The sequence below is a fragment of the Thermothelomyces thermophilus genome, chromosome 1 (genome assembly GCF_000226095.1).
Source record: "Thermothelomyces thermophilus ATCC 42464 chromosome 1, complete sequence".
Classification (NCBI taxonomy): Eukaryota; Fungi; Ascomycota; class Sordariomycetes; order Sordariales; family Chaetomiaceae; genus Thermothelomyces; species Thermothelomyces thermophilus.
The window spans coordinates 5,380,635-5,393,568 of NC_016472.1; the positions used below are offsets into that span (position 1 = coordinate 5,380,635).

Below are 12,934 nucleotides of genomic sequence, written 5' to 3' on the forward strand. Positions count from 1 at the left end.
CGCCTCTTCCAGAGATACGGTATTTGCCGGAGTGTCGGAGCTTCGAGTCACGCGGAGCATGTTTGAGGGAACCCCGGCAGTTGTGACGCAGGCAGGGTCCGGCCAACAAAGGCGGCCGTTTGCTTGAACGTGCTCCGGATTAAGGCACATACGTACATTTTACCAACATACGAGAAGAAACGACCCTGCTTATGCCTGGTGAGCCCGGTAATGATGGCTCCTCCAGGAGCTTCTCTCGCCGAACGCTTCCTGGTTCTCGAGGTGCCCTGATACAGATACACAACCTAACGAGGAACGCATTGGCGACTTGAGGTGGCCACATGAAACCCAGTCGAGACAGCGCCGCGCCACTGTCACGATTCTACGGGAAAACAAGCTTAAAGATCGTCGGTTCCAAACACCGCAACTTCTTACCAATGAGTTGCACTTATCGCTACGCCATATGCAGGGACCACGTCGGAGCGACCGACGTCGCTTCAGTGCTGCCCACGTCATCCTGCTGTCTCAAGCTCTGGAGGATACAAGGATATGCTGGTGTCGATCCGGGGGGCACAGAGACAAGACGCCTCAGCTCAGGCGAGGCACCATCGTTACCCGTGTTGAAGTCGACATTGCGAAGAAGAGCTTGAGTGCGCCCTGCCGAATGAGGCTCATTGGGAACCGCAGGGCTGGGAAGGTCGCATTGACCAATGAGGACTGAGAGAATGCTGTTGACTGAAATCCGCCACCAAACAAGGTCGGGCAACTTCTGTTTCAAAGAAAAGCACTTCATCTCGCAAAAGCAGCCAGATCTCTGCAAAGTCGACCGTGCGAGCAAACACAGCCTCGCTGGAAATAGCAAAGTCTAGTCTTGGCTCCGGACTGCCAAGGGTCGGTTCCACTCACCCCGTCCAGTTCGGCAGGTACCTTATCCTCCGTACAACAACCGTACTCAAGTGGTACTGCGAGCAGTATTCGTGGTACCTGACCTCGACGAGTAGGTTTAAGTTGTCCGGGCAAGAAAATCAGCCACTCACTCTTTGATTCTCGCCGAACCTTCCGAACCTTCCCCTTCAGATGTACCTAGCTTTTTTTTATGCCACATGTCGGAGCGCCTCGTCAGAGCAACCAACACTGCAGTACGGAGTATGTATGTACATACGGTACATACATTATCTACTACGTACCTTAGGTACGGCAGGTTAGGTAGGTCAGGTATGCATGTACTCTCGTTCACCGTTCGGCATAAGAGACGCTCGGGACCGGCTCGGTGCTTGTAACTCCGCCCCGGCACTCCGATACTCCGATTAATTCCCGTCTCGAGAGCCGGGTTTTCGTGCCACCGCCGGACATCGCGATTGGGGGGCCAAAGACATCCCGGCAAGAGGACGAGAAAGTCCATCTATGTCTGGCGTTGATGCTGCTTCTGGCAGAAGAAGCGTAGTTGATTAGGTTCTCCGCTTCAAGATGAGGTCTTATCAATGCCACAACCATCAGAGACTCTTTCCCCCGCGACTTGTTTCGTTTGACCCGCCTGAGCTGTTCCCCGGCCTTTCTGGGTACGCTCTGTGGGATCTTCCGGAGTGTGTCCCGCCGGCCCGCCAAGGCTTGCCCCGGCACTTTAGCTATCAAATCTCATTTGACTGCGCTAACTACGGATTACACCACTCCGTATCCCGCGGCGTTATCACGCAAAAGACAAGGGTTGGGGGGGGGGGGGGAGATTGCTGTTTCCAAGCAAAGCCAGGGCCAAACAAAGCTTCTATTCGCACCGAACCAAGACAACACTGTCGGGGCGCTTCAGGGTACTGTCGATTCGCGTGTGGTGCCACAAAGACAATTTCTGAGACTCGGGTGGAAGATTCCCAATACGGGGTCATGTGCTTCCGACCATGCCTTGCCAACATGAACTGACTTTGCAAACTTAGGTGGTCGGCGCTTTCTGCAGTAGTAAACTAGGGTAGTGTATTGAGTGGTGTTAGGACTCTGTTGTGTGCGGACCCATACAGTACAGTACTACGATAGCTGAGGTAAGTACGGATTTCGTTTCCTTGACACTACTAGCGTACTGGGCAATCCGCACCAAGCGGCCGTTTCTCCGGGGCTGGGCGCTTTCGGTTGGCCCAAATTTGCCCCCACCGACCAGAAGATTGCATCCACCCCTCCCGGGGCGCCGATCCCAACCACTCCCATGGACTCGGATCGATACATCCATGCAGGGAGCCAAATTTCATTGCGCACGGCCCAGCTGCAGCGTTTTCTTGGAACAGGGGACAGGCCCGCGGCCCAGTGATCGCCGGCCCGCTGATTGGGAAGAGAACGATGGCCGCTGCGGCGGCTGCAGCTCTTCAACTCACTGTGTGGTATTTGGTTGTTACGCGCAAACCTGCTAAATGCCCTCAACAACGCTACCGCTGAGGTTGGCAACAAATTAAAGAGGCACAGATAACCGGTGTGTGATTGACGGGTTACAGTATGTACACATGGACGTATGTAGTGTACTCCGTACGCGGTACGCAACCAACTAGTGTACTTGTAGGTTCTACACAGTACACTCTACATAGTAGTGCACCCTCCCTGACTGACCAAACCGATCGGCCTCGATAGGGCGGCGAGAGCGTGATGCACACGGAACTACCTAGCACCGCCATCTTGGTTCGAACCAACACAGCGCGGTACACTAAAGTTGGAAAGCACCCAGGGGGAGAGGTGGGGGGCCGGCCGGCGACAGCAGGCAGCAACAATTGCCCCCGTTTTGTCCTCTGCTGCGCAACCACCAAAGACGTCTCCGGTCTCAACGAAAGAAGAAATAACTACGGCTAAGAGCCTTGCGGCAGCGCTCGTCAATCGGGAGAAAAGAAGAGCGCACAGCCTCGATTTCGCGGCGCCCCGTTGTTTAACCGCGGGGTGAGCCGATGGCCGGTGTCGCACGAGCTCGACTTTGGTCAGAACTTTGAAACATGTGCCAACTGACTCGAAACAACGGGGACAGTTGCCGTGACTTACTCTTCTGCGCCAGCGGGAGGCGCACCCCCCTTCTGGAAAGCCCGCGCCGTAGTCGGGCGTCTGGCGTCCGGCCTCCCGGCTCCGAACCCAATCAGACAAGAGCGGCGCCGCCGATTTGGGACCGCGTTTCCCAAGGCGGTAGCGTAATGCAACTGCTTGTAGTCCGTACACTAGTATCGTTGCGCCTCTCGAAAGCTTTGCAAAGGAGAAAAAGACATATCATGTGCCACCCGCAGCGATGTTGAGGTGTTCCCGCCCGGTCAGCCCCTTTCAGTAATGGCCGGGAAGCAAGCGCCAACTCGTGCGGATACTGCTACTGCGTACGCATGATTCAGGGTATGGGACCCCGTACAGTGCACGGTAGACGCAGCGAGCTGTCGGATCGTAGGAGCGGGAAGCCGTCTGGCGTTTCCTAGTGATCATTTATTATACTAGTGCGCTATACGTAGTGTACAGAGATTAAGGTGTAGTCTAGGAGGAGCCAAGGTTTTTCTTCGATAGCTACATATCTGCTTACCAGTCTGGAGTATACTCCATTCACTATTACTTGTACACTACGCCGTACGGATGTGGTCAGTTGGAGAGCAGCTGGTTCCACTCTCGTTGGATGCCAGGATGTACCAAGTATAGGCAACTAGCAATTCCAAATACATAATCCGTACATACGCAACTATCCGTACAGAGTAGCGAGTGGAGTCGACTCATACACAGTACACCGTATAGGTACGGAGTCCACTACGGCAACGCGCACTAGTCTTGCTCACGATCCACACGGTGAAGAGTACGGACGTATGTATCATGTATGAATGGATAGCGCATTTGGGGGCTCGGGTTTCCCGGCAACTAGACTACTTACGTCCGAGGCCGTGGGGGACTCGAGAGCCGTGGTCAGTGGAATCCCCTCTGGTCACGGAGTATACTACACTCCCTACTCGTTCTACGTATTTATATGTCTGGAGTTTGAACATAGAGACAAGGTGTGTGTGTGTTTTGTGTGTGTGTGTGTATCTACGTATTGCTAACACTATACAGCATAAGGAAGGTGGTCGAAGCCACAGGGTAGGATGCGGCGCACGCCCTGAAATTTTCTTCAACGAATACTACACAACGGCGCATCCGAGACACATAATAATAGGATCTCTCTTCCAGCTCGTTATGTCCGAGTGGCCGCCTCAAGATATCCATAAACGTAGTCCTCACCGTTCTCGCCACTCCGTGAACTCCGCGTCATCTGAACATTCTCTTGGATCGGCGATCCTGCCCAAAGACCGACAACACTCCCTCCTTGTTGGTGTACGCTTGATAGTTGGCATTGGAGATCAATGATTCATGAGCGAGCCGACGATTCAGGACTTGGTAGGGGAAGGGAGTCGCAACAAAACGAGCCTGCGCTCCATACTGGATCCGGCAAGGCTGCAATTAGTGTACGGCGCAGGGTATTCCACATCTGGGTACCTCGCGTACCGCAGTCTTGTGTACTACCACAGTAGTACGTCCGTACACTAGTGTGGTGGAGTGTAGTGGAGGACGGGGATGAAGCGGAGCTTGGCCGGCGTCTGGTTGCCGGGATTGGCGGGACTGGGACGGGGACGGTAACCGGGGACCGGGGGGTTTTTGCATTCCTGGAAAATGTAATGAAAATGAACCCGGAAATAACACCAATGCTTCGAGGTTGCGGGATGTGGGGTGCGGGATGTGGGCTGCGGCGACTCCATCTCCGGTTCACCACTGGACTTCAAGTTGCACGGAGATATTGTATGTACGAAGTAACTGCTGCGTAGACTCTCTGCGTATTGATTCCTACTATAGTAGTGTCCAGTCATCCGTAGGTTGTGACAAACCACATTACTGCTGGAGCGGAGTGCGAACGATTGGACTGATGCAGGGCCTTGGGGTGCCTTGGGATGGGCCTCTGTCGGCGTTTCGATGCCGCGTTTGGTCAGACATGAATGAACAAAATTACCAAAGGTAGAAATGTTGTTGGGAGCAGAATATTTTACCTGGTGCCAACGCAGTCACAACTGCTGTGTTCAGTTACAGTACGGATACTGTGTAGACAGTATGCAAGTAGACGGACCTTCATGACTCAATACAGGATTGCGTCTACTGAAGTCCGGACGGAAGGACCCCAAGTGCGCCAAGTTTTCAACAGAGCGTGTGCGGGTTTGAATTCCCCGCACCACTCACAGGCGCGCGTCACCGCGGCTAATTTGTGGGTTGTGTTTTGATTGAATCGCGGGTCCTGCAATCCAACAAGCGCGTAATCAGTGTCCACAACCATGGAGGAATTTTGGACTGCAAACTTGCAGTGGTCGATCGCCCCATTGGCCGCTTCCACGTGCAGCTTGAATCCTGCGAGCGCCTAACCTGCGCAGTACTGTGGTAGCCGTGAAACCATCGCGGCAGCAGGTGCGTCCCAGTAATACGGATGTCACCTTGGCCGCAGCTTCCTTCCAGGCATCCCTCCCGACTGCGACCAGCCTGGACACTCGTAGCTGCCCGCCTCGACCTACGGAAGGAACCATCGAATGTTCCACGAGAGTAATGACCTCGTCCTGATCTTCCCTTCCCTTCTGGAGTAGAGCCGCTAAACACACGACCACACCTACGCTAAGCACTCGCACAACACCACCACAACCACTACTCCTACTACTAGGTACCACCACCACCACCACCACCACCACCATTACCGCCACCTGGTCCGTCGCGGCAAGCCGAAGGATCTAGGGAGAAGCACACGCCACTCCGTACTCTAGGCATTATTCGTCATTCAGTTCCGCCCTCCCCTCCCCCTCCTTTGGTTGTTGCGTCGACGCTGTTCTCCCGAGTCGGGCCGGCAGATGACTCGGGCCTGTCAGGACTACGACGCTGCAAGGTACTGCGCTAGTGCGGTGCAGCAGTCAGGTTTTCGGTTTCTCCGCGCATCAACACCACTACACAGCAAGGCGGGGCCGCGCCACTGGCGGTCAACAGACGCCGCAAGCGAGCCCAAGCGAGGCGAGGAGGCCCCGGACGGCCTGACACAGCACCACGTGCCCCCGGTCGCTCCCGACTTTGTCGGTATAGTGCAGGGTCGCCATCTGGGCCGCCATCTGGGCCGCCGCTCCAGCCGCCCGCCTTTAACGCCAGCGTAGGTCTGGGTCCCACGGTACATGCTAGCACAGCTCCCACGCGACTCAGCCCACACTCGGCGTGCGGAAGATCCGACGCCTGCTGACTGGCGCAAACGATCTGTCGGTGGCCTGATCTGCCGGCTTGGAGGGAAAAGCGTAAAGAAGGAAAGTGGCTGTTTGTAAACGGCAATACTAGGTCCACTGCCCGGCATCCGGCGCGTGGTGACACTCGCGACATCCAGACGGCTTCTCCCAGCCCGCGCTGAGCACAAGCCAACAAGACCATCAGCCTGGGGGTTCAAGAAGCTTGGAAAAGGGGGGGTGTCTTGAGGTGGTGACGCGACAATGCCGGCTGCTGTAGCATCCCACTGGAGGGAACGGCAACAGCGGGTGTTCCAGTCCGTCTTCCAGACGGATGTCGCTCAGCCCACGCCGCAGTCTACAGCAAGCAACCTGTTTCCGGAACTTGGACAGCCATGCGACAGACCCGCCGCGTCCTTGCTTGATCAGCAAAAACATACCCCCTCAAGCCGTGGCCACCCTATCAGAGAAGAAGGCTCTTTTCAAAGAAAGGTTCTTGATCCCTCCCTTCACACAGCCTCGCAGCCACCCCTTCCCTCCGCTGCAATAGCAACATCAGACGACCAGGCAGCTTATGACCGCGCCTGGCACATCGTAACCGCCCACATCGCCCTCCCATCATCCGCCACAGCCGACAACTCGTTCCGCTCCTCCCCGATCCCCACCACCACTACTACCAATGCCATCAGTCCTGCCCCTGAGTTGCAGCAGCAGCAGCAGCAGCAGCAGGCATCGTCCAGAAGAAGACGCGGCCGGGACCGGGACGTTACCACCTCCACCTCCGCCTCCGCCTCCTTGGTTCCAGACCCAGGCCTAGGCAGCAGTGACTTCTACGAGGCCTTTGCCCTCCTCGTTAACGCACGCGCCCTGCTGCCCCATGCCACCCGCACCGACGACATCCTGGCTTGGCACGTCCGCAAGGTGCGCGCCCACTTTGCCCAGCACGTGATCCCCCTTTTGGCGGGATGCGCCGATGAGGTCGGTGATGGTCTTGATGATGAGTCTGGGGATGGCGATGCCGGTGACAGCGAGGGGCGGGGGGGTGAACAAGGCAGGGTTCAAGGCAGCCGCCGTCGGCAGATAGGGAGGAAGGAGAAGGGGAAAGGGAAGGGACATCACTACGAGAAACACATGGTGATCGTCATGACCAGTATTCGAATGCTCGAGTCTGCGCTACGGCTCTATTTCTGCGGCATGGACCAGCTGTTGTCGGGGTTTGCCCGCCTAGCGGATGTCGCCCCGGATGCTGCTAGGGAAGCCCAGATGATCAATGCTCGTTTTCGTCGGGACCTCCATGCCCTTATCAGTGGCTCGGTACCGAAGGGGTTGATGAGGTCTGTCAAGGCCGTCCTTGTACGTCTTGCAAGCACGATCCTTGGCATTCCCACTCGGGACGAGTCTCGTGCGGATGGCGAGCCAGCAGCGCGGCCGGCGGCCCCAGGCCCGGACGACTTAAAAGTCCAGGCCGCCAGGGAGCGGCTGATTGAGCTGGTCCAGCAGCTCCGCAATGTGGGTTTGACTGGCGAGCGCTTCCAAGTCTTGTTTGCGGAGGTCATGGACGCCTTGATGTCCGAGTTCGTCGTCGGGGCTTACGCAGGTCTCTGGTCTGCACCTGACGCTCGCTCGTTCTCCGCCACCATGGACACGATATCGCGGGGCGCCGCGCAATCTGTGGCGTCGCCCTGCATCGCGTCTCTCAGCGACTGGGTTGAGAACCACTTTGCACGACTGAGCTTTGAGGTGCTGGCTTGCATCGCGGTCAACCCCCAAGGGACGTTGCCAGTGACCCTGGCCGACCTCAAGACGTACCAGTCCCTCGCCCTCGGCCGTCTGGCAACTCTGCGTATTAGGGAGTTGTTCGACATCGTCTTGGCGTGGCCGGAGTCGCGCCCGGCTCTCGACGACCTTCGTGCCACTGTTACGACCTCCGCTCGCCGGAAGCAGTTAACGGATAGCTTCTCTCGCGATCTGCAGACACGCCTGCTGCATCCGGGCTGCAGCACGCTCGAGATCCTGCGAACCTACATCTCCATCATCCGTACGCTGTACGCTCTCGACCCCAGCAAGGTGCTCCTGAGCCGGGTTGAGCCGGGTCTCCGGCTCTATCTCTGTCAACGGGAGGACGCTGTTCGCGTAGTTGTGGCAGGCCTGCTCGCCAGCCGGGAGGAGATGCGTGAAGCGAGGAAAGCAAGGGAGGTCCGGAAGGGGCAGCGCGAGGACACCCGCCCAGACGACGCCGCTGGCCAGTTCCACGACCTCGAAGAAGCCGCCAACAACCCCTTCGGCACTTCGGGTTCCTTCGGAACCACTCCCCGCGAGCAGACTCTCGAAACAGAGGTCGCCTCCGGTTATGCTACAAAAACAACCTCAGCTCCCGCCAAAGACGTCCGCCACCCGACAAAGCTCGTCGAGCTCGCCCTCTTCCTCAACAACGACCCGTCCATCCAACCCCAATCCCGCAGCAGCCGCGCCGCACCAGCACCATCCTCCGACGATGCGGACCTGGATTGGAACGACCTCTCCTGGTTGCCCGACCCCATCGACGCTGGCGCAAACTACAAGCGGCCGAAGCGCAGCGAAGACGTCGTCGGCACGCTCATCTCGGCACTCGGCAGTCAGGACGTCTTTATCAAGGAGTTCTCCGCCGTCGTTGCCGAGCGGCTGCTGGCTCCGGCAGACGCCGAGCAGCGCTTTGAGCAGGAGCTACGCGTGCTTGAGCTACTCAAGCGCCGCTTCGGCGAGGCCAGCCTGCAGGCGTGCGATGTCATGATGCGAGACGTGCTCGTTGACTCGAGGAGGGTGAACGCCGTCATCTCTGGGGGAGCTGGGCGTGCCGCGGCTGCGCGGAAGGGGAGGGAGGCTGCTGCTGCTGCTGCTGTTGCTGCTGGTCCTGGCGCGTCCACTGGCGGTGGAGCGGGCCAGGAGGAAACGGAATATCATGCTCGGATCCTGTCGAGGCTGTTCTGGCCCGGTCTAGAGCGAGAGCATTTCCTGCTACCCGCACCTGTTGTTGAGCGGCAGCAGAGGTATGAGGCGGGGTACGAGGGGCTCAAGTCGCGGCGGAAGTTGACGTGGTTGAACCAATTGGGTCAGGCGAGGGTCGAGATTGAGCTGCGGGATCGGACCCTCACGGTGGATTGCAGCCCGGCCGAGGCGACGGTCGTGTATGCTTTCCAGACGGATGACGGTGCTACTGGCGAGGATGGTAATAATGATGATGCTGATGATGGTCCGGTGGTGCAAAAGTCGGTGGAGGAACTCTACGAGCAGCTCCAGATGGACGAGGATCTGATCACAGCTGCGCTGCAGTTCTGGGTCGGCAAGGGCGTCCTTCGCCGTGTCGGGGGAGCAAGCAGCAGCACTTACGCCGTCGCCGAGACGCTCAGGGAAGAGCCGGACCCTGCTGCCACCGCTGGAGGCCCAACCACCGAACCTGCCGCAGCTGATCAGGCCATGGAGGAAGAGCCCACTGCTGCCACAGCGGCCTCTAGCCAGGCCATGTCGGCAAAGGAGCGCGAGCGTCGCGAGATATACTGGCGCTACATCCAGGGCATGCTTACCAATGCTAGTGCGACTATGCCGCTCACACAGATGGCCATGATGATGAGGATGCTGATTACCGACGGGTTTCCCTGGAGCGACGAGGAGCTGCAGGACTTCTTGGCAGAGAAAGTTGCCGAGGGGCTGATGGAGCTTGTTGGGGGAAAGTATCGGCTTGTTAAGAAGTGAAAGCCCATACGCCCCTCTTCGTCGAGCTAGGAGAGATTATCCTGCCACCCTCCTTTGGGGGCGCTTTCTTTGCATGATGAAGACTTATCCAATGTATGGTCTACATAATGATGACGATGGCGGGTAGCACTACGATCACAGTCGTCAACAGGGACCCCGTATTGCTCAGCTGTATGATGGCCAGGTGTTTTTGTAAGACATGAACCCGTTGATGGCATCCAGTCGATAGCCTGTCTGGTTCGGCTTCAAATACAGTATACATGCAGGAAGTGCGGCGACATAGGTATTGACGAAACCGGTGTGAGCAGATGTTGCTGAAGCAGCGAAAACCAGCTCACAGAGGCTTTCATTTCGCCAGATGCGTAGATCTGGTGAAACTTTCAATACGATGAGACACCCATCAATGCCGTTAGATGGGCCGGCTCGCTTGGATCCTTTGCGAACTCTGACCTTTCAGATCCGGAGCCCAAAACTGTCGTAGCTTCGCGCCCCGAAAGATCTCACCCTCGTGAACAGCAGGGCGGCAGCGAGTGACGATTCCGGACTCGGCGAGGGTCTCGCATGACTGATGGTCTCTTGAAAGATTTAGGACATGTCCTCTCGAGTGACATGCTGCTCTTTTCTTTCTTTCTTTCTTTCTTTCTTTCTTTCCTTCCTTCCTTCCTTCCTTCTTCTCTCTTTATCTGCTTCACTTTTGGCTTCTCTCATTCCTCGTCCGAAGGCTCGGTGAAAAGGAAGTAGGTCCCTCGACTAGAGCAAGGATGGACAGAGAGCTGGGTGAAAAATGACGTCGGTGTAGGGGCTTCCGGTGGCTCATCGTGCAGGGCCAAGCCGAGTTGAGCAAACTAGCGGCTTTCTCTCCAGGATCCGGCCGTGTTTGTCGTAGATTGCTCAGTGGTGGCGGCAGCAGCAGCAGCGGGACGGCGGTCCCCTCAGACGATCAAACAGAGAACTTGGAAACAAAACGGGGAAAAGAAAATAAAACTTATTTGCTCACGCCAATAAGCTCTGCCGTGGTCGGCGTGATGAAATGCAGAGGCTCGCTATTTGGGCGAAAACAGGCCTGGGATTGCAGTAGAGTGTGCTGGAGTCTCTGCGGTAACTGACGTCCTTGGGGATTTCCCCCCGCCCTCTTCCTTCCTTTTTTCTTTTTTTCTTTTTTTCTTTTTTCTTTTCTTTTTTCCTTTTTTCTTTTCTTTCTTCTTTTTTCTTTCTTCTTTTTTCTTTCTTCTTTTTTCTTTCTTCTTTTTTCTTTCTTCTTTTTTCTTTCTTCTTTTTTCTTTCTTCTTTTTTTCTTTCTTCTTTCTTCTTTCTTCTTTCTTCTTTCTTCTTTCTTCTTTCTTCTTTCTTCTTTCTTCTTTTTTTACCCCTCTTTTTGCTTGTCGAAAAGATCGCGTGATGGTCCTGTATCCGGCGCTAGTCATGCCCATAAGGGGTTAGTTATCAACAAAGGGCCGCTGTCCAAGACTAACTCGGTCTGCATATGGCGTACCACAGCCGGGACGCTGCCTCCGCAGAGAACCGTGGAGCCAGAGGCAAAACTCCAAGTCCCGGTTCGACGACAGGGGTGAATGCAGTTGCAACATAAATGTAAGTACTATGTATGTAATCCGTACATACGACGGTAATGGAATGAACCACCACCCGTCCAGTCCCGGTTCGCGATTCCGTGGATCCGCCGGAGAAGAGGACCGGACCTGGCTCCACTTGTCGCCGTCCCCCAGGTCAGCCGCCAGAGACGGAAAGTCGGGTCGGATTGGCCGATCCGGTGCCCGAAGGACTGTTGGGAGGGTCTCCAGGCCGAGCGCTTATTGGGACTCCGAATTTCAGGACCGAGTACCGCTCGAGTTGACGGGGCATGAGAGAGGCGTCTGTTCCGCACTGTGGCACACAAAGTTGGACGGAAAATACACGGCAAGTTGTCTGGCGACGACCGGGGGGCTAGAAAAAAAAGGGGGGGAGGCAAACAAAAATGCTGTCATAGTGGTTCTTGCGCGGAGCGCGGCGGGTCGATTTCGTCAGGTGTTGGCGCCATGAATAAATAATAATGATAAGTCGCGGGTTGCGACGAGAAACTGGCCGGCTGCACATCATTTTCGAACCACTGGAACCCCTGGGCATCCCCTTCTCCCCGTCTCTTTCTCTTTTTCTCTCTCTGAGCACCCGAGGTAACCTGTCATGCCACCACGCAAATCATCCCGTGACGAAAGGGAGCGAGGCTCCGATCCAACCGCTGGGTGGTCTCATTGCTTTGTTGCCGAGAAAGACGGGTGATGCGCTAACTCGCTGCGGGGATGCGGTGCTGGCGTTGGGTGGTGGCAAAGACAGCTGAGGTGCCCGAAGACATTGGGTGTGGTTCCAGGTCGTTGGATGGTGCTGGGCCAAACCGAGAGGGGAGGAAAGAGGGGGGGTGATGCCGTGCGATGTACTCTGTAAATATGTATATATGTATGTACATACATACATATATAAGGTAATACACGATTCTCCCCACGGGACTGTTATAGGTCCCGGAACAGTAGCGCAACTAGTCCTTTCAACAACCGACTCGGGCAACGACGTCCTCCCTCTCTGTGCTCTGTAGCAGTGAGATTTGCGCTTTGGGGCCGATATTTGAGAGCCAACCGCCGGCAGTTGGGATCTGACCCCCGCGTGAATTGGCATGCGCCGCCATCCAAAGGTTTCGACACGTGGGCGTGTGTATATACATACGTGCACAGTACTGGAATACGCATTGTTTTGGACAAGCCTATTGCGCCCGCTTAGCTGGAGTGAGTCGCCTGGTGACTGGCCGCGGATGTTGAGAAGAAAGGTAGAGGATGGGCAGCGAGCTTGAACTATGCCAGACTCGGTACTGGCTCTGAAACATCAGTAATGTATGTACTGTACGTCCGTACGTGACACTCGTTTCCAGCAACCCTTTTTGTTCTTCTTCACGATCTTTATTTGTTTTGTTTTTTTGATTTTATTTTTACTATTGTGGTTTCTTCTCTATTATTTTCTTTATTTACATTTCCTTTCCCTTC

At 56.0% G+C, this 12,934-nt stretch overlaps 1 protein-coding gene across 1 annotated transcript; it reads left to right on the plus strand.

Annotated features, from left to right (window-relative positions):
* Positions 1-6,048: 6,048 nt before the first annotated feature.
* On the plus strand, positions 6,049-9,958 carry MYCTH_2296986 (uncharacterized protein). Its single transcript, XM_003659620.1, has one exon. It carries the CDS (start codon positions 6,444-6,446, stop codon positions 9,906-9,908), a length of 3,465 nt encoding a protein of 1,154 aa, XP_003659668.1. The 5' UTR covers positions 6,049-6,443; the 3' UTR covers positions 9,909-9,958.
* Positions 9,959-12,934: the final 2,976 nt, after the last annotated feature.

Coding starts and splice junctions, on each gene's coding strand:
- MYCTH_2296986 (XM_003659620.1), top strand. CDS start 6,444: ATGCCGGCTGCTGTAGCATCCCACTGGAGGGAACGGCAACAGCGGGTG.